At 38.5% G+C, this 22,461-nt stretch overlaps 1 protein-coding gene across 2 annotated transcripts in view; it reads right to left on the bottom strand.

Moving 5' to 3' along the window:
* The window catches only part of Luzp4 (leucine zipper protein 4), a 66,446-nt gene that overhangs the window by 5,285 nt on the left and 38,700 nt on the right, over positions 1-22,461 (bottom strand). For both annotated transcript variants that reach the window (XM_006528903.2, NM_001114383.1), the window contains exons 2-6: positions 15,293-15,418; positions 14,493-14,572; positions 9,911-10,869; positions 2,950-3,031; positions 2,094-2,143 (exon numbers count right to left, since the gene is read on the bottom strand). In XM_006528903.2, the coding sequence (XP_006528966.1) occupies positions 2,094-2,143; positions 2,950-3,031; positions 9,911-10,869; positions 14,493-14,572; positions 15,293-15,418 (1,297 nt within the window). The remainder of the gene's footprint in view (positions 1-2,093; positions 2,144-2,949; positions 3,032-9,910; positions 10,870-14,492; positions 14,573-15,292; positions 15,419-22,461) is intronic.

Below are 22,461 nucleotides of genomic sequence, written 5' to 3'. Positions count from 1 at the left end.
TCCTTATAAAAATTTCCCTCCCTCCCTCCCTCCCTCCCTCCTTCCTTCCTTCCTTCCTTCCTTCCTTCCTTCCTCAATATACCACCAAGCTGTAGTGGTAGTACATGCCTTTAACCCAAGCACATGGGAGGTAGAGACAGGCATATCTTTGAATTCATAGCCAGGCTGGCCTACAGAGTGAATTCTAGGACAGTCAAGCCTACATAGAGAAACCCTGCCTCAAAACTAAATAAAAGAAAACAAAACAACAAACCAAAGAAAAAACCCACCGAACCCTTCCCCCAAATCAAAAGCCAAAGGAAAACAATACAACAATGTATTCCTGGGTTAGCCTAATGCAATCTATAGGACAAAGATAGAAGTGGAAGCCAGGAAGGACAGTAAGAAGGTTGCAATTTCAGCAGAAATATGCCTTAGTTTTTTTGAAGACAGAACTGGTCTCTTACAGGAGGGAGAGAGAGGTAGTTCAGGTTTTGGTTTTAAATGAACGGACTCTGACAAGCAGCAAGATTCTGCCAAGAGCTAGAATGATCTAGGAAGTAGATACTTCCCCATAACCTTCTAGCAAGAGGGAACTCAGGGCAAAACTACAATTTCAGGCATGTGTGTCTCTAGCAGACAGCAGCCAACAAACCTGGACATGCAACCTACCAAGCTGGGAGATGATGGATAGGTCCTGTACTAACGTGTTAAGTGAGGTAATGGTAGATGCCAGGCAGGCATGTTTTGCGGCATACTCCTCATGTGTGGGGGTGGTGAGAGGGCTACTAATGTTTTATCTCTTTAAATAACTCGAGCTTTCAAATCTGGTTGTTGAGCTACTGGTTGAGCTTAAGCCTTTAGAGAAATTTTTAGTCTGTGACTCATTTACTTCAGTTGACCCTGGGAACATTTTTTTTATATTGTACTAAATTCTCCACCTAGCGACATTTTGACAGCATTTTCATTTTGTGTTTTAACATATGATACATCATGATCTTTGATTGAGCATGTTTTCTAATATACTAGGCTCTTAAAACCGCAGGTCTGAGAATGTTTTTTCTGGAGACCAAGAACATCAGAAGAGATTTATATTTCCTGGTTTCTTAGTATCTCTTAGTCCTGCCTAGAAGCTCTGCAGGAAGAAGTGACTTGAGACTGTGAGGATGTGCCAGACACCTCATATTGGGTGCCCTACTGGACTTACAGTTGTATTTCCCTACTTATACCTCACACCATCTTTTGTCCTAAGTTCTTAAACTAGTCCCCAGACTACCATTTCAATGGTCCTGTGTCGCTGGATGCACACCCTTCCTCTATAGGAACCATGCATTCTTCTAAGCTGGCCACAATAAAATGCTTCATCCTAACCCTCCCCTGCCACCCCAAGGCCCAGGAATTTCATTTTTCAAATCTGCAAGACAAGATCTAGAAATCACCTGTCTTTGGAGGATACTGAGTTTTCTTACCTGTCTAAAGCTGAGTTCACCAAGAACTGAGAAAGGCTGCACTCCCAAAGACACGACAAACATTTCCTCTATAACTTACCTGTCTGAATAATCAACCCCTTTCCACTCTTGCTCCCTGGTTGTGATTATCCTTTTCCTACTCACCAAGACTGAATCCACTGTCTACAGCTATAGAAACTGTTTAAGCAACAAAATGTACTGAGCATTCTAGTATTGTAAGAATCATACCTTCTCTGTAATTGTAGGTGTGGAAAGGCAATATGGACAGTAAAATACCCATATATATTTGTAGAAACACAAACTGTGTTTGAATATATCTTCAAGCTTTTATTGATTGTATGATTTGGGTGAAGTTAAAAGCCAAAACAACACAAAAGAAAACACCCCCTTCCTCGGCTGGAGTAGAGTTTATGCACAGTTCCGTGATATATCTTTTCACTCAGTGTGTGCACGTGATGCTACAATTCGTTCCCAGTAGTGCCAGAAACAAGCAACAACCAGCACTAGTTCCTCAGTTTCAATGTATCCTTCTGTAATATGGAAATGGTAGTATCTACCCACAAAGGCCATGTGCTGATTTAATATTCAAGGCCCTTTTAAAATATTTTTTCCTCTAAGCACTATACAAAGTCTGTGTAAAGTTACCTGTCCAAACTTTCATCACTCTCTTCAGCACTGCTGTAGCCGTCTTCTAGCTAAATAGAAAACATTGAGATAAACGATTGAAAATACATCCTTACTCAGTATGAGGTGATTTTTAAAAAATTCTCAATAGCAAGTCTTAGCATTTAAACAATATTCCCTTCTTTCCTTGGTTGTTAATATTCTTAACTATGGGCTTGGCCATTTTGTAAAGCTTCTGTATCTTGGTTAACCCCAACAATACCCAAATTTCACCCCTATAACTAAAGTAAGTTGCTTTTCTATATTCCTGTCTCTCTTATTCTTTCTACTCCCCAGTAATGGCTAGTCAAGTCATAATGATCCTCTGGCATTCTGTAACTTAACATTGACTGGCTAGTCTTGCAATGGCCAAGATCCCATCAAAAGGGAAAATTTTCTGTCCCCTTCTCCCTTTCCCACCCTCTAACTACTCTTGTGTCTAAGAGGGCTTCTGGCTCTCTAATGTCTTGAACTAGAAATCTCCTCACTACACATCCTTTCCCAAATAAAGCCTGTGCTATTATAGAGTCCCTTGCTCCTGTATTTCACTTTTATTCTTACTGATCTTACAAGTGTAACATTCAATTTCTAATATTGTACACACATGCAAGAACATCCAAGGCAGTGTGCCCTTAGAGATAAATCAGTCTAAGACTGCTTAACATGTCAGAAAACTGTAGCCCAGAAGGTGACATCCCCAAGTCACAATCATGAATACAAATAAATACTAAAATTTTGAAGAAGGAAAGAAGATCCAAAAGAAGAGCCTAGTTGAAAGAAAATAATACATGGAACCTCACAGAATTTCGAGGTAGAAAATAGAAAGTATTGTACTTACCCCTACATTCAGTTCAACTGTCTCATTTCTTCGATGTTCCTGTACCCATAAATAGTCAGTCCTTTCTCTTATTGCAGACGATCTGGTATATGTCATAAAGGGTGAAAAATTAGAAAAAAAAATTAAAAACGCCTATTACTAACAGATTTCACATATGCAAATGATTTATTTAATTTCATGTATACATCATATCTGTGCTGATGCATATTCCTCTAGATACATGCAGAGCCAAGAAGAGGGCAGCATGTTTCCTCCATTATCACTTTCCAACTTGTAGGTGGGTTTCTCCTTGACAGTATACCTTGCATTTTCTTGGCTAGTTTGGAAGCTAGGAAGGCCCAGTGACTATCCTGTCTTCCCCATTTCAGCAATTGGGCTAGAGGTTTGTGTAGCATCACTGATTCATTGTGTGGATGATGGGACTTGAACTCTAGTCTCCATGCTAGTACATCAAGTGCTCTAACTCCTAAGTTGCCTCTCTAGACCCCTGTTTAAAACTTCTGCATTACAAATTATTTATCTTTAGAGTATTAATATGTAATCAGTTATAGCTGTATGCTACATTTATGAATTGTGCAAGCAAATGGATGAATACACTAAGAAATATTAGTTTGTGGATTATCTGAATCTGTAGATGTGATTGTATAACCTCAGAAACCATGAAAGTACAAGGGAACATAGTGGGAGTAGGAACTCTAGAGAGCAGTGAAATAGGACAAGGGTGCTATGAAGGGATAATAAGAAAACAGGGTTGAGATTTAACTGAAAAGGAGGAAGGAAACACAGATCAAGAAGTAAGGAACCCTAAATAACACCAAGAATGGTTAACCAAAACATCAATTTTGTTTACTTAACATACATATGTTGTGTCTGAACCTGTGCTCTGAGCAGAACATGGACACTAACTCCATACTGAGTCACACAACATCCAAAAGAAGGTCAATTCCCAGGTGTTTTAACACACATAGGATCATAGGAATTCAGGAGCTAGGTCACACCAGGATTTCAGGATCCCAAAGGCAGCTTGACTCCCAGGAGCTCTGACACACGCACAATCAAAGGAACTCAGGAGCTTGGTCACGCCAGGATTTCAGGATCCCTGAAGCACCTTGATTCCTAGGATCTATGACATCCCCAGGATCTCAGGATCTCAGGATCTCAGGATCTCAGGATCTCAGGATCTCAGGGTCTCAGGGTCTCAGGGTCTCAGGATACAAGGATACCAGGATACTAGAGACAGCAAGAATCTGAGGAGTTCTGACACAACCAGGAACACAGAAGGGACAGGCTCATGTCCCAGAGAAAACAAGGGCAGGTAGCACTAGAGATAACCAGAGGCAAGCATAAGATCATAAGCAATAGAAACCAAGGTTACTTGACATCATCAGAACCCAACTCTCCCAACACAGCAAGTCCTGGAAACACTATCATACCAGAAAAGCAAGATTCAGATCTAAAACTCACTTCTCATGATGATGAAAGAGGACTTTAAGAAGGATATAAATTAACAGCCTTAAAGAAACACAGGAGAACACAGGTAATCAGGTAGAAGCCCTTAAAGAGGAAAGACAAAAATCCCATACAGAATTACAGGAAAACACAACCAAACAGGAGAAGGAATTGAACAAGGCCATCCAGGATCTAAAAATGAAAACAGAAACAATGTTGGGAGCCGCCCTCACATTTGCCATTATAAGATGGCGCTGACAGCTGTGTTCTAAGTGGTAAACATAATCTGCACACGTGCAGGGGCAGATTATGTGTCCTCCCGACACATAATAATCAGAACAACAAATGCACTAAATAAAGATAGAATACTAAAAGCAGTAAGGGAAAAGGTCAAGTAAAATATAAAGATGGGCCTATCAAAATTAAACCAGATTTTTCACCAGAGACTATGAAAGCCAGAAGAGCCTGGACAGATGTTATACAGACACTAAGAGAACACAAATTCCAGCCCAGGCTACTATGCCCATCCAAATTCTCAATTACCATAGATGGAGAAACCAAAGTATTCCACGACAAAACAAAATTCACACATTACCTTTCCACAAATCCATCCCTTCATTGGATAATAACAGAAAAAAAAAACAATACAAGGAAGGAAACCATGCCCTAGAAAAAGCAAGAAGGTCAACAAACCTAAAAGAAGACAGCCACAAGAACAGAATGCTAACTTTAACAACAAAAATAATAGGAAGCAACAATTACTTTTCCTTAATATCTCTTAATATCAATGGACTCAACTCCCCAATAAAAAGACATAGATTAACAAACTGGCTACACAAACAAAACCCAACATTTTGGTGCTTAGAGGAAAGTCATCTCAGGGAAAAAGATAGACACTACCTCAGAACAAAAGGCTGGAAAAAATTTTTCCAAGCAAAAGGTATGAAGAAACAAGCTGGAGTAGTCATTCTAATATCTAATAAAATCGACTTCCAACAGAAAGTCATCAAAAAAGACAAGGAGGGGCACTTCATTGTCATCAAAGGAAAAATCCTCCAAGAGGAACTATCAATTCTGCATATCTATGCTCCAAATAAAAGGGCAGCCACATTTATTAAAGAAACTTTAGTAAAGCTCAAAGCACACATTGCACCTCACACAGTAATAGTGGGAGATTTCAACACACCACTTTCACCAATGGACAGATCATGAAAACAGAAACTGAACAGGGACACAGTGAAACTAACAGAAGTTATGAAACAAATGGATCTGACAAATATCTACCGAACATTTCATCGTAAAACAAAAGGATATACCTTCTTCTCATCACCTCATGTGACCTTCTCCAAAATTGAACACACAATTGGTCACAAAACAAGTCTCAACATGTACAAAAACATTGAAATTGCCCCATGCATCCTATCAGATCACCATGGACTAAGGCTGATCTTCAATAAAAAAATAAGTAATAGAAAGCCAACTTTCACGTGGAAACTGAACAACACTCTTCTCAATGATACCTTGGTCAAGGAAGGAATAAAGAAAGTAATTATGGACTTTTTGGAGTATAATGAAAATGAAGTCACAACATACCCAAACTTATGGAACACAATGAAAGCATTTCTAAGAGGAAAACTTATAGCTCTCCCACAATACCTCTCCTCGGCATATATGCAGAAGATGTTCCAACCGGTAAGAAGGACACATGGTCCACTATGTTGATAGCAGCCTTACTTATAATAGACAGAAGCTGGAAAGAACCTAGATGCCCCTCAACAGATGAATGTATACAGAAAATGTGGTACATTAACACAATGGAGTACTACTCAGCTATTAAAAAGAACGAATTTATGAAATTCCTAGGGAAATGGATGGACCTGGAGGGCATCATTGTGAGTGAGGTAACTCAATCGCAAAAGAACTCACATGATATATACTCACTGATAAGTGGATATTAGCCCAGAAACTTAGAATACCCAAGATATAAGATACAATTTGCAAAACACATGAAGCTTGGGGAGAACGAAGACCAAGGTGTGGATACTTTGCCCCTTCTTGGAATTGGGAGCAAGGCACCCATAGAAGTAGCTACAGAGAAAGATTTTGGAGCTGAGACGAAAGGATGCACCATCTAGAGGCTGCCATACCCGGGGATCCATCCCATAATCAGCCTCCAAACGCTGACACCATTGCATACAATAGCAAGATTTTGCTGAAAGGACCCTGATATAGCTGTCTCTTGTGAGAATATTCTGGGGCCTATAAAAACACAGAAGTGGATGCTCACAGTCACCTACTGGATGGATCACAGGGCCCCCAAAGGAGGAGCTGGAGGAAGTACCCAGGAAGCTGGGGGATCTGCAACACTATAGGTGGAACAACATATGAACTAACCAGAACCCCTCAGAGCTCGTGTCTCTAGCTGCATATGTATCAGAAGATGGCCTGGTTGGCCATCCGTGGAAAGAGAGGCCCATTGGTCCTGCAGACTTTATATGCCTCAGTACAGGGGAGTGCCAGGGCCAAGAGGCGGGAGTGTGTGGGTGTGGGAGGGTGTGGGGGACTTTTGGGATAGCATTGGGAATGTAAATGAAATAAATACCCAATAATAAAAAATAAATAAAATAAAATATTATGTATACTGATGAGCTGGAAAAAAATAAATTCCATAAGTGAAAGTATGACTCTACACAGTGCATGCCAATAGCCATAATATTCCTTATATTTTGAAAGTTTGAAGAAGTATGTAAATACTAGAAACTCACAATTGAAAGTATACTACTCAGTCAGCTTTAAAAATGTGCAACATTAAGGAGGTGAGAGAAAAATCAATAAGGAAGTTGTCTCAGCCCCTAATTCATTCATTGTGTCATTGTAGATAGTCCCTATTTAGACTTCTATGTAAACAAACCATGAAAATATTTTGCTGTTTGTATCAGACACTATCCTCTTATCAAAATGTTTTGAAGATATTTTAATGCTGGTATTCCATGATACCATTATTTAAATAGATTGATAACCATGTTAGTAAAAATTAATAGTACTTTCTTAGGGTCATGGTATATTAGGTTTTCAGTCCTTATTCTAGAGGTAACTGTGAAATTACCATGTGAAAAAGAAAGAAAGAAAGGAAGAAAGAAAGAAAGAAAGAAAGAAGGAAGGAAGGAAGGAAGGAAGGAAGGAAGGAAGGAAGGAAAGAAAGAGAGAGAGAAAGAAAGAAAGAAAAAGAGACATAACAACAGAAACTGTAAAAATCGAAAAAATAATCAGATCCTACTACAAAAGCCTATATACAACTAAATTGGAAAATCTGGATGAAATGGAAAATATTCTAAGCAGATACAATGTGACAAATCTAACCCATCTACACAACCCCATAACCCCTTAAGAAACAGAAGCAGTCATTAAAAGGATGTGGAGAAAGAGGAACTCTCCTCCATTTTTGGTGGGATTGCAAGCTGATACAACCACGGTGGAAACCAGTCTGGCAGTTCCTTAGAAAAATGGGACATAGTAGTTACTACCTGAGGATCCAGCTATACCACTCCTGGGAATATACCGAAAAGGTGTTCTAACATATAACAAGGACACTTGCTCCACCATATTCTGAGAAGCCATATTTATAATAGCCAGAAGCTGAAAAGAACCCACATGTCCTTCAACAGAGGAATGAATACAGAAATTGTGGCACATTTACACAATACTACTCAGGGTATTAAAAACAATGACTTCATGAAATTCTTAGGCAAATGTTTGCAACTAGAAAAAAAATAATCCTGAGTGAGTTAATAACACAACCACTAAAAGAACATATATGGTATACACTTACTGATAATACCCAAGATATAATTCATGTTCTTATTACCCAAGATGTAATTCACAGACTACATGAACCTCAAGAAGCAGGAAGACAAAAGTGTGGATACTTCGCTCCTTAGAAGGTGGAACAAAATACCCATGGGAGGAGTTACATACACAAAGTGTGGAGCTGATGGAAAGGCTATCCAGTGACTGCCCCACCTGGGGATCCATCCCAAATACAGTTACCAAATCTAGACACTATTTCAGGATGCCAAGAATTGCTTGCTGACAGGATCCAGATATAGCTGTCTCCTGAGAGGCTCTGCCAATGCCTGACAAATACAGAGGGGAATGCTCACAGCCAACCATGGAACTGAGCATAGGTTCCCCAATGGAGGAGATAGATAAAGTACTGAAGGAGTTGAATGGGGTTGCAGCCCCATAGGAGGAACAACAATATGAACCAACCAGATCCTCCAGAGTTCCCGGGGACTAAACCACCAAACAAAGAGTACACATGGTGGGAAGCATGGCTCTAGCTGCATATGTAGCCAAGGATGGCCTTGTTGGACATCAGTGGTAGTCCTTTGGTCCTGTGAAGTCTCGATGCCCCAGTGTAGGGTAATTGGAGGGCAGGTAAGTGGGAGTGGGTGGATGGGTGGGAGAATACTATCATAGAAGCAGGGGAGGGTGGATAGGATGGGGGTTCTGGGGGTGACTGAGTATGGGGACATTTATAATGTAAATAAAGAAAATATCCAGTAAGAAATTAAAAATATTAATAAAATACTTATGTCATATATGTGCATATTTAAACATATGTATGTATGTAGTTTAAATGAAGTTTTACAATTCTAAGTGCCAGCTCTCAGCACAAGGATTATAGACTACATAACATAAACCCTGTGCTAGGTACAGGAAACCTGCTCTTCAAGTGTTAGACACAGCAATAGAAGAGACTCCCAAAATAATATTGGCTACTGCTGTTGCCCTGTTTGCTTCACATAATTTGAAGGTAAGTTTCTACAGCTAAAGACAGCATACACTTTGGAGAGTGGATTTGGAGAAACTGCTGTAAGATATACTTGTTGGGCTTAGACATAAATCACTTGACTAATGTGTACAGGCTCTATCACAATTTGCACAACAACATACAACCTCACACACATACAAACATGCACTCTCTCTCACACAGATACATACACACACATACATGAAAACACACAAAGAAGGAGAGATAATTTGTCTGATGAAGCCTTTAAGGCTCCTAAGGAAGGAAATAAAGGAAAGAAACAGGTTGATTACCATTAGTTATATCCTATCATATCAATTTCGCACAATTTGTTGGTATATTTTCTTGCTTACTAGCTTGAAAGATGCAAAAGGAGTAGCTACTCTGAGTCGTGCATAGGCCTAGTAAGAAAGGCCAGAAACTGGGAAACAATCTTAGGCCATCGCATATGCATGTGAGTTGATATCATGAGCCACAAAATTGTTCCCATACACTCCTGAATTGTACCAGTGTCTGAAAGACTATCCTTTCAGGGATCATTTCTATAGTTTGTTACCAGACAAGTTTCTCCTACTGTGTGCAGCAGTGTCTGAATTGGGAAAATACTAATTTAGTTATTAAGACACAGAAATTCTTATACTTTTCTATATCATTCCAAACATTGTACTAACATTGATAAAGTACTGATTTTGTTTCTACCTGTCAATTTCTGGCTCAGATCCTGGTGGTGATGCATCCCTTGGTCCATTTCTTCCTCTTGGACCATGGTATCTTTCTCTTTCATGAAGCATCCATGACTGGATGCTACTAGATCTCAATGAGGTGTGATAACGATCTCTCCGTGACCGGATGTTATGAGCTCTCCATGACTGATCATTATGACCTCTCTGTGACTGGTTGTCATGACCTCTCTGTGACTGGTTGTCATGACCTCTACGTGACTGGTTGTCATGACCTCTCTGTGACTGGTTGTCATGACCTCTCTGTGACTGGTTGTTCTGACCTCTCCATGACTGGTTAAGATCTCTCCATGACTGGTTGTTATCAGATCTCCATGACTGGTTGTTATGAGCTCTCCTTGCATGGCCGTGATAAGCTCTCCCTGAGTGGTCATGATGAGATCTGCCATCATGGTTGTGATGAGCTAACCCTGATTGGTTATCATGAGCTCTCCCTCTTTGGACTTGATTATCTCTCTCTGTGTGGCCAGGATGATCTATCCCTGAGTTGTTAGGAAGAACTCTCTCTGTATGGGTAAGATGATATCTATCTGAGTGGCCATGTTGAAGCCTAACTGCATGGTTTTGATGTGGTCTACCTGAGTAGTCATGAAGTGGTCTACCTGAGAGGTCAGGATGTGGTCTCACTGAGAGTTGATTGTGTGGTCTATCTGAGAGGTCATGGTGTGGTCTATCTGTATAGTTATTAGTTCTACCTGAGTAGACATGAGATCTCTCTGAGTGAACAGGAGCTCTCCTGAATCGATTACGTGATCTTCTGGAATAGTGGCCATGAGATCTGCCAATGTGGTGGTCATGAGATTGGGAGAGGCCATGTAAACTCCTGAAGAACAATTGGATTCTTTCTTGTTGTAGCTGTCTCTCTTCTGATTGGTTTCCATTCCTCCTTGTTAGACTTTCTAGGTTGACTTGTCTTGTCTGCAAAAGATCCCAGTTATATAATATAAATGAGACAGTCTATGATTAGATTAAGCCATAAGTGTATTTTTAAAGCCCCCCCTTCCTTTCTTCCTTCCTCTATTCCTCCCCTACTTTGCTTTTTGAGAGGTCCTAATTATATTGTTTAGGTTAGCCTGAAACACGTGATTTTCCCGAAGTTTGGATTTATAGGCTTGTGCCACCACATCAGCTTCTCAAGACTATTTCTATCAGTGATTTTATCCTAGAATGAATGACAATACTTTTATTTAATAGTTTACGGAGCTATCCTATATACCATGTCACTTTCACAAGGAAAATTACTTGTATGTATCATAAAAATAATGAAAATTAGCTGTCTTGTGTATTTTACCAACTAAACCATTTGACATCGTACTTGAGAGTAAAGAGATATTTTTGGGGGAACTTGCAGAATTTCATGATAGCCAGTAACTTAGTACATATACAACTGTGATCTTGAACTTCTAAACTCCTCCATCAACCTCTTCAACACTAGGATTAAAGACACTTGCCACTACAAATGGTACTATATGGCAATGAGGTTTGAACTCAGGGTTTTATGCATGCTAGCTAAGTACCCTACCAACTGAGTTACATCTACATTTAAGAATGTTCTGTAATACAACTCTTTAAGATCAAAGAAAAATATTCCAAATTATTCTACTGAGTATTTCTCTACCCAGTGGTCATTAAAAATTTATATTTGAATGTAAACAAATATTTAATTCTAGGGAGAATAACTAAGTGAGTGGAATACAAATGCTATAAAGGTAGCAAAGAGTTGGCTTGGTACAATTCAAATAAATGGATCTGGTAATAGCTTAGCTTTATTTTCATTCTTTTTATCTCTTTAACCAAAGAGGTATAATAGTGAGTCACTCAAAAGGAGACAGTAAAAACTTTGACAGTGTCTATGATAATCCTTAAGAGTAAGTGAGCAACATTATACAGACAGTACTAAAAAAGGTAACTTTACACTAGTATATTTTGCTTAGAAAGCAAAAGACCCCTATATTTGGTATTTCCATGTCCTGCTACAACACTTCTGAATGGTCAAAGTAACTGACATTAGGAAGAAGGTGCTACAACAAGGACTATTTAAATGCAAACTTGCATACTATTGTAAAATAATCATTTGTGTAAGGAATATTTTCTGTATTGGGATTGTAGCTCAGTTGTCCAGTACATACTCAGCATGAGCAGGGCTGTGGTTCTCATAAGAAATCATTTACATGAAATTAGGTACTACATGATTTGTAAACTTAAGGAAAGAAATACTAATTTTCTTTTAATAGTGAAAACTATTGTGTATTTTGTCCATGATATGTGTGGGTGTGTATGCTGTGGTGTGCATGCAGAAGTCAGAAGGCAACCTTGCATGAACCTACTTTCTCCATCCACTTCTACAAGCATCCCAGAGATCCAACTTAATTGGCTAGGCTTTTGTGACAAGAATCTCTCAAAATATTTTTATATAGTCAGGGTGTAATATCTCTTGCCTATATTCCCAGTACTTGTCTCAATGCTATCGGAAATTGGTTTGCATGAATGGTCCACTATCCCCACTTTGGTTTTCTTTACTTTTCTCAGTGATTTCTGGTATGAAATTCTTGAATGGTTCAAAACTATTTGCAATGGATAGATGATTTCAATTTCAATATACTTTAAAATATTTTCAGTTGGGAGTATCTTGGACGACAGCAAAAGGGAACATATTTTTTCTTTCTTTCTATATTTATCACTTGTACCCCAAACTTTGGACAGGGGATCTAGTTAAATTGGTAGAGTCCTTGTCTATCATACATATCTCCCTTGACTTAAGCCTATACATTCCATAAAACTAGGCGAAGTGTCTATAATTCCAGAAGATAGAAAGGAGAGAATCTTGAGTTAATGTCATCCCTATATAGGCAATCTGGCTTTCATGAAATATCATTTCAAACAAACAAAGACAAAAATCAAAAACCCTTTAAGGAATCTAGGATGTTTCTCATTGGTTGAATACTTGCTTAGCATGTGCAAACTACTGGGTGCATTCCATGAAAATAAACAAACAAAACAAACAAAGAAAAACCTAAACCTAAACCAAATAAAACCAAACCAGAAGTAGTATCACAAATATCATCCTGCAAGATCTAGACCTCTCTTGGTCAAATTCAATTCTTCAAAACAGAAGGAAGTATTTCATCTCTGCAATACAGAATGGAGACTATGCTAAAAAATGTAACCTATTCCTTCACAAAATAATTTTCCCTGAATTACCACTGTGTGTGTTTGTGTGTGTGTGTGTGTGAGTGTGTGTGTGTGACAGAGAGAGAGAGAGAGAGAGAGAGAGAGAGAGAGAGAGTGAGTACACATAATTTTGAGCTTCAAGGAGCTTGAGTGAAGGTGTCATCAGGTGTCCTGCTCTTACTTTCCAAATTACTACCTTGAGATAGGGCCTCTTACAGTACTTGGAGCTAAGTCACAGCTAGTCAGATCCTATATCCATTCCAACAACACTGGGATTACAGGTGTACCCTTGACCAAGACCAAGTTCTGCTTTTTGTGTGGGTTCCATGTCCCCATTCTCCTTTGCAAGTGCTCTTACCCTGCAGACAATTTTCCTGTTCAACCACTGTTTAACACCAGATGCTTATATAACAGCTTAAGAATAACTAGTTCTTACTGTTAAGCTGAACTACTGATACATATCAAAATTCTTGTCCCATGACCCAGTTACCTATGCCAGTTTAGAAGTACAGGGAAGTATAAATTTTTCCTCTGGAAAGTTCCAGAATGTGTTTCATATCCCATTTCACTTAATTTCTATCTTCACGTGATTTTTTAATGTGTATAGGTTTGTGTGTGTGTGTGTGTGTGTGTGTGTGTGTGTTTATGTGTGTGTTTTATGTGAGATTATGCCCCATGTGTGTGGTGCTTACAGAAACCAGAGGAGGGGTTAAAGCCCTTGAAACTGCATTTAAGTTATAGGACCACTGATGTGGGTGTTGAGAGCTGAACTTGGGTCATCTGGAACACTAGCAAGCACTTTTAAATACTAGGGTATCTCTCTACTCCAGATTTCTGGTTCATACCATTAGTTTTTGAGGGTAGTAAACTATTTTTACACTATAGCTTAAGATAAAAATTTATATGAGGACAAAATGAGAATAATATTTACAATTAATGACAATCACAAACTATCTATTTTTGTACCTTATAAATTCAAAATTCCCAATGATTAAAATAAAAAATAAAATGTTTCCTGAAATAGTTGAAGGGGCCTTCCTCCTGCTGCCATACACTGCCCACCCCATGATGATCAAGGTTTCTGACCCTCTTCCTTTTGTACACTGCCTTGATCATAGTGTTTTTTTACAAAGAAAAGTAATTATGATACCTAACATATAACACCTTCTTTTAGTTTCATCACTGGAAGACTGAGACAGGACGAACATCAGAAATTCTTTACCAACCTAGGCTACATAGTAAGTGATATACTACCTTGTACTATGGAACTTGTAAGACCTTGTCTTCAAAGAAACAAACACACTCATCTCTAAAAGAACTATGTTACATCTCAGACTCTTGATTTCTGTTAACCCTTAGTGTTCACTTACCAGATGAAGTAGAGGATGATTTGCTGAAAATCTTTGTCTGAAAAAATGGCCATTTCTTCCCCTACTGTCACGTCTGTGTCCTGTGTATTATTTTGAGAAAAATTATTTTCCATATTTTCAGCAGTGAATTCAGTATCTTTTAGAAACAGTTTTTAAAAGATAGGCCTTGTTTTGAAAAATGACTTAGTATTTCAACACTCTAACGTTGTCTGCTTGTCTCACTGAATGCTATACAAGAGTGATTGTCCATTCTATCTATACTCAGCATTTCAAAGTGGCAGTCTTCAGTTTATGTGGAATTCAACATTTGGTTGTATATGGTACCAAACTGGAAACCTATCTAGAAATAATATAAAGACTACGACAACATAAAAATTCTGTTACAATATGTTCCCTACTCCAAACAATACTGTTAGGTTTAAAGAAGACATTCTTCCCATTCAACCTTATTCCATTCACTCAGTGACATTGTTTTCTAACAAAATGTCTTTGTTATGGTGATTAGGCTATTGATCATGCACTTAACACTCCTGTATTGCCTCCCAGTAGTGGATCAACCTGGCAAATTTAAAACAATTACCTCCATTGTTAATTTCTACCCCTGCTCTCCATTAGAAAAGCAGCTCTTATAAATGAAACATATTTTTTTTTCATCTGAACTGGAATTAAACTCTTACCAACCTTGTACAAGTCCATGTCTGAAAAATATGAAGCATGTAACATAATATAACATTAGAACAGTGCAAGTTCAAAAATCTGCCTGCTCGTTTTTACCACCTGTGCTGTTCAGTGTACTTTACCTCTCCCTCGCGGATGTCCAGGGAAAAATGCTTGCCCTCTGGAGCTTTCTGACTGTATGTCATTCTCCTCATTGTATTCTTCTTCAGAATTAGCAGCTTCTAGATATCTCAGCTGTCTAATTTCGTCTGTACAAGATATTACAGAAAAATTAAAGAAATGAGAAGTCAAATGGCAATAACGTCTTCTTAGCCAGAAATTGACATCATATTTCATCATATTATGGAATATATAGAACTGTTAATCCTTTAAAAATCCTAACACTATAGTAAAAGAAAGAATAATTTGTAACAAACTTGCACAACGATAGCAAGATTAAGAGGTTTTATTGTTTCTCTTTACACCACACACACACACACACACAAACACACACACACACACACACACACACACACACACACACACATTAGCAGGTGTGTTAGAAAGAAATGTTAAGTCTCTTCTCCTGGAGCTGGAGCTAGAGTTAGAGTTGCAGGCAGGCATGAAGCAACCAGCTTATATGTAGGAATTGAACTCTGATCCTCTGAAAGAAAAAATACTCTTGAAAAAAAAGTTAAAGGTTTCTTAAAAATTAATTCTTGGAGAATTTCATACAATCTATTTTGATCATAATCACCCTCCTCATCCCAGATCTAACTCTTCTTCCTTACCCATTCAACAGTGAATCCACCTATTTTTAAAACTCATTAAGTCCAATCTATGTTGCCTATATACTCTTGGATATGCAGCTATCCACTTGAGTGTGGGTAACATGCTAGCATCACAACGTTAAAGAATACAGACTATCCCCATCTAAGCAGCTAACAGTTGCCAGGAGAAATTTCCCAGCTCTCCTCAACATGCCAGGAGCTTGTTTGACTTGAGGTACTGGTTGTTCTAGTACTACAATTTCTCCATCTCCATGAGAGTCAACAAGATATTTCAAAGTATTTATCAGTTTCCACACTAATCTTAAATTTGAATAAGAGCTGATATTTTATTTGGTCAATTGACAATGATCCTGTGAAAGGCATCCCTACAACACAGAAACCTTTGAGAAACATCAAACATATTTAGCAATAATCAGCAATTCTACATGTTACTGAATCAATTAGGGCAATTCAGCAGCTTTTCTATATACCATCAATAAACATACAGATAATAAAAATGTGGTATATGTACATTATGCAATATTATTCAGTTGTAAAGAAAAATGATATCATGGAAACTTTGCAGGCAAATAGATGAAGGTAAAAGAGATCATTGTGAGTAAAGTAACTCAGACTCAGAAAGATTAATGTTTCATATTCTCACTTTCTGTCTCTTCTGAGGTTCCTAACTATAAATATGCAGATATGAATATATATCCTAGAGTAACTACAGAGACTTAGGAAGGCAAAAGTCATCCCTCCAATAGTAGGAGCATGGAGAAGCTAAAGAGAGGAGGCTGTTAGTATCATAGAAATGATCTGATCAGGGAAATTCAAAACAGATCTCTAATTACTGAAAATGAGTGAGGTAAATATAGAAGGGGTACAATAACATTAGAGATGTTTAGAAGAAGCACGAGGAATAACTTGAAACTATGTAAAGAAACACTTATGACAATATAATTCTCTGATATATATATATATATATATATATCTATACACAGACATACATATATACATATCTATACACAGACATACATATATACATATATATATATATATACAGACATACATATATATGTGTGTGTGTGTATATATATATATACATATACATATATATATATATATATATATATATAATTTAAATGACAAACTTTCATCTCTGTTGAAAATGCTACTTGTAAGAGCCAAAGACAAGCAAGCAAATTCACTAACTCCCACTGAGAGAACCCCTTTTTTGAGGTGTTTGTCAGGGTTGTTCATGAAACTCCCAAAATATTTCAAGCTGTTTCTATTGCCCTTGATTGCGATTGGGAGTGTAAGGAAAGTCCATATTGGAGAAGTGAACATGCACATCAGATGCTGGCCCAGAGACCTCTGAGTTGGAACTGACCTGAAAGCCTCCTCCCTGAGAACTTGCACTCATGGTACTATAAGGACATACAGGTTTCCAATGGATGGAAGCAACCAATACTCCTATCCCCTTATGATACCTAAATTCCAGACCAATCAGCATTGCATAATAGCACTGGCAGTATAGTTTTAGCACCAAACATTGCAGTAATCGACTGCTCTTTAACTGGACTTAAAGACTCATTCAACAGGTGGGAAATCACGGTTGGTACTTTAAAGTAGCCAAGTACCCAGGTCTAATGAAGCCATGGATTGTGAAGAAGAATGTACAAATACTACATTACATAACCAGACAAATAATTTCTTTTTCAACGTTTTTTTATATACCCCCAGAGAAATAGAGTCTGTTGCAAAGAGAGGACAAAAACTTCTCTTTGTACCAGATTGAAACAATTACAGAAAACTAGAAGTAATCCAAGTATTTCTTGATCCCAGTCTAATGCATTAATACACCAATAAAACAAAGTGCCTACTTGAATATTATGCAACTTCAGGCAAGAGAAGGATGAATGGTTTTTAGAGCCAGAGGAATAATGAGTTTGCTCTCATAATGTATCTCCCTGGAATGCCAGAAGTGAAATTCATAGTCTCACCAACCTGACTTATAGGAGACCTGAACAAGAGTGTCGCCAATGGACATGCTAATGTGGACATTGAACACTCAAGAGAACTTAACACTACCTAAAGAACTTTAGGCAACTGAAGAACACTGAGAGGAAGACAAAGTCTCCTCCCCAGGGAAGAGCACACCAACTGTTTACCACAAAGCAAATGGTCAGCCCTAAAAACATAAACATAGAAGATATATTAAATAGACTTTTCATGTTTCATTTATATTTTAGGAATACACATTAACACATATACATACCTGTGATGGGGTAGGGAAAGAAGGAGTTTAGTGACAACTATTTAATGAATAAAGAGTACAATATACTTGGAAACAGCAAAGAGGAGTAATATGGTAGGTTTGGTAGGAAGGGAAGGGAGAAATAGTGTAATTATAATATCGAAAACTGTTCAAATATATGGAAAATATTAATCTGAAGGAAACAAATGTACAATCTAAACTGATGGATGATCCTGGCATTACCAGTGATAAGCACAATCTCAGCACTTAGAAGGGTAAGGCACATGGGCTTCTACACATCAAATTATCTCAAAAATGTGAAAGAAAAATAAATAAATTCAGCAATATTTCAATTGAAATGAAAGGAAAATGATTATTAAAAATGGTATCTACGTTCCCATATTAGAAATGTCTGATGACTAAAAAGAAATATTTAAAATTGATTCTTGAAAATATATCAAGTATTTTAACAGTGACATCCCTTTAATTTTTATAAAATGGTTTATTTATTTTTTAGATCCTGCTAGCTAGACAATAAAATAGAAGGGGACAGAAATACTTCTGTTTTGTTTCTTATAGCATCTGTTTGATGGCAGGATCCATATGTCACAGTTGGTAAACACTTGCTATGCAAGTTTTAGGACCTGAACTGGAACCTCACAACCTTCCCTTTTGTGAGGACCTGTGAGATGGTTTAGTGTGTAAATACAGTTCTTGCCATGCCTGACCCTTGTGACCTCCGTGTTGAAAGGAGAGGAGCAGCTACTCTAAGTCAAACTCTGACTACCACAGGTACACTGTAACATGACACACAAGCCCTGAACACACACAAAGCAAATTAACAGAAAACTTGAAAATGTTTGAACCAAAGGGTATATAAATTATGAACTTTTAGAAGGAAAAAAGACAGGAGAAGCCCTGGGACTTACTGGACAGTCAATCTAGCCTAATCAATAAATTCCAAGTCTCAGGGAGAGACTTCTTTCAAAACAACAACAACAACAACAACAAAAACAAAAAACAAAACACACAGGAAGATGGCTCCTGGGGAATAAGACTCAAATTTGACCTCTAGGGTATTTTCAATCTTGTACAAGAATTCCTACACATGTAACAGCTACCGTGTACACACAAACATGCTTACACACATGTATATATACACCTGCAAATGCACTTGTCTACACACACACATACACCAATTTGTTAGGAAAAGAGCAAAAGAAAATTTCTCACATTATGCAGTTTGTATTTGATTACTACAGTAAATGAAATTGGTATGAAATTGAAATAGTTTTTTTTAACAGAAAACTTTTTTCTCAAATGTATCCATGTGGCCTGTGAAAATTACTGTATATTATTTGTGACCCAGGAACAGCACACAACTCATTTCATAGGAGATAAAGGTAACACAAAGCACCAACTTCCTGGTTTGGTGGCTTACAGTAACAAATTCTGACACTAGAGGGCAGAAACAAGAAAAGGAAAACAAGGGGCAGCCTGTACTATACAGACAGATCCTGTCTAACTAAAAATAGGAGAAGATACAGGATCAGAGATCAAGTCCAAGTAGATCAAGGACCTTCACATGAAACCAGATACACTGATAGAAGAAAAGTTAGGAAAGAGCCTCTAACACATCTGCACAGGGGAAAATTTCCGGAACAGAACACTGATGGCTCAGGCTCTAAGATCAACAATTGAAAATGTGACTTTATAAAATTGAAAAGCTTCTGAAAGGCAAAGGACACTGTTAAAAGGACAAAACGGGAACCAACAGATTGGCCAAAGATCTTCACCAACCCTACATTCTATAGAGTGCTAATAACCAAAATATACAATGAATTCAAGAAGTTAGACTCTAGAGAACCAAATAACCTTATTAAAAATGGGGTACAGATCTTCTGTATTCATTTCTTTGTTGAGGGAAATCTGGGCAGTTTCCAGCTTCTGGCTACTATAAATATAGCTGCAATGAACATAGTGGAGCATGTGTCCTTATGACATGTGGCAGCACCTTCTGTGTATATGGCCAGGAGTGGTATAGCTGGATCTTCATTACTATGTCCAATTTTCTGAGGTCCTGCAAGACTGATTTCCATATGGGTGGTACTAGCTTGCAATCCCACCAGCAATGAAGGAGTGTTCTTCTATCTCCACATCCTCACCCACATCTGCTGTTAGCTTAGCGTTTTTATTATTGGATATTTTCTTCATTTACATTTCAAAAGTTTTCTCTTCTCCTGGTTTCCCCTCCAAAAAACACCTTCCCCCTACTCAGCAACCCACCCACTCCCAATTTCTGGTCCTGTCATTCCCCCAAACTGGGGCATAGAGCCTTCAAAGGACAAAGGGCCTATCCTCCCATTGATGGACATCCTACTAGCCCATCCTCTGCTGCACATGCAGGTCAGCTGAGTTTTTGATCTTAGCAATTCTGACTGGTGTGAGGTAGAATATCATGGTCTTTTTGATTTGCATTTCCCTGATATCTAAGAACGTTGAGATTTTCTTTAGGTGTTTCTCAGAGCCATTTGAGATTCCTCAGTTTTAAACTCCTTGTTTAGAGCTGTATCCCATTTTTTATTGGATATTTTCTTTATTTACATTTCAAATATTTTCCCCTTTCTGGGTCTGTCTCCCCTTCTGAAATGCTCTATCCCATCTCCACTCTCCCTGCATCTATGAGGGTGCTCACCCACCCACCTGACCACTCCCTTCTTCCTGATCTGGCATTTCCTTACACAAGGGCAATGAACAGCCTCAGGCCCAAAGACCTCTCATCCTCCTCTGCCTCATATGTGACCAGCAACATGGGTTCCTCAATGTGTATTCTTTGCTTGGTGGTCTACTTCCTGGGAGCTTCCGGGGTGGGGGGGGGAGTCTGGTCTGTTCACACTGTTATTCCCTCTATGGGGCTGAAAACCCCTCAGCTCCTTGAATCACTTCTCCAATTCCTCCATCAGGGAACCCCAAACTCAGTCCAATGGCTGGCTGTGAGCATCTACCTCTGTATCTGTCAGGCTCTGGCACAGTCTTTCTGGAGACAGCCATATCAAGTTAACATCAGCAAGCACTTCCCAACATCCAAGCTGTCTTGGATGCAAGCTGCTTTTCATGGTGGTTGGTTGTGCTGAGGATCAAACTCAGTACTTTGTGCATGCTGGTCAAACACTCTGCCAACTAAGCTGCACCCTACTTCGGAACAAACACAGTTTACAAATAAAGGCCTTTGACAGTTCTCCTGTTTTTATTTTATTTTATTCATTTCATTTTATTTTTATTGTCCCTTTCATGCATCCCCCTTCCCTGTTACCCCTCCACAAACTCCACCTCCCCCCTCTCCCCACTCTCCTTTGACTTGATGAGAGTGCTCCTCCACCTACTCACCCACTCCCACCTCACAGATCTAGCTTCCCCCTACACTGGGGCATCAAACCTCCACAGGACCAATGGCCTCCCTTCCCATTGATATCAGATAAGCCCACCCTCTGCTACATATGTACCTAGAGCCATGGATCCTACAACTGCTGTCCCCAAATCACCATAGCCACACCATCAAAAGGAGAACAGATTAGGATTGGCAAAATGTTGTTTCACAAGCCATACTATGGTCATTTAAAAAGAAAAGAAAAGCAAAACCAAAGAACCCTGTTTTTTAAAATGTATGTTTTGTACATCATTGAGACCAGGTATCACTTTGCAGCTCAGACTTTACTCAAAATTATATAAACCTGTTTCACCTGCCCCAGTCTTCTGTCTACAGGGTGAGCCTCCACTTCCAGTCTTTTATGAAGAGCCTGAAAACAATCTGTCTGTGGACCTGGAGTAGGAAACTGAGGGTCTTGTGAATACAACATTCAGACCTACACCCACTAAGTTCCATTACTGGAAGGGGATTATAAGCATGTGCCATTATATTGAATGCAGGGGTTTATCTGTGTTAGGCATGTAAAGTACAAGGTTAACTACATCTCCAGGTGTGTGCTCTCCATTTTTATACAGGAATGATCCCATACAACATTTATTAAAAACTCAAGCAAAGAAATTTTAGACTTTGGACCCTCGTTGGCTTGTAAATTGTATTAATATTTTTATCTGAAAGCATTAATTTTGTGAGAGCATTACTCAATAATTACAAAATATTAAAACAAGACAAGTTTTCTACACACTGAATCACAACTGAGAAAGTACTTCATACAGTGGACACTCTAAAGAATGTGACAGAGGAGATGGGGGAAAATTCATGAGTCTCGCTCCAGTGCATGGGAGACCCTGGGTGTCA

This window comes from Mus musculus, chromosome X (assembly GCF_000001635.26).
Source record: "Mus musculus strain C57BL/6J chromosome X, GRCm38.p6 C57BL/6J".
NCBI classification, from domain to species: Eukaryota; Metazoa; Chordata; class Mammalia; order Rodentia; family Muridae; genus Mus; species Mus musculus.
The sequence above is the reverse complement of the archived record's forward strand: the minus strand, read 5'-3'. Positions and strand labels throughout refer to the sequence as shown.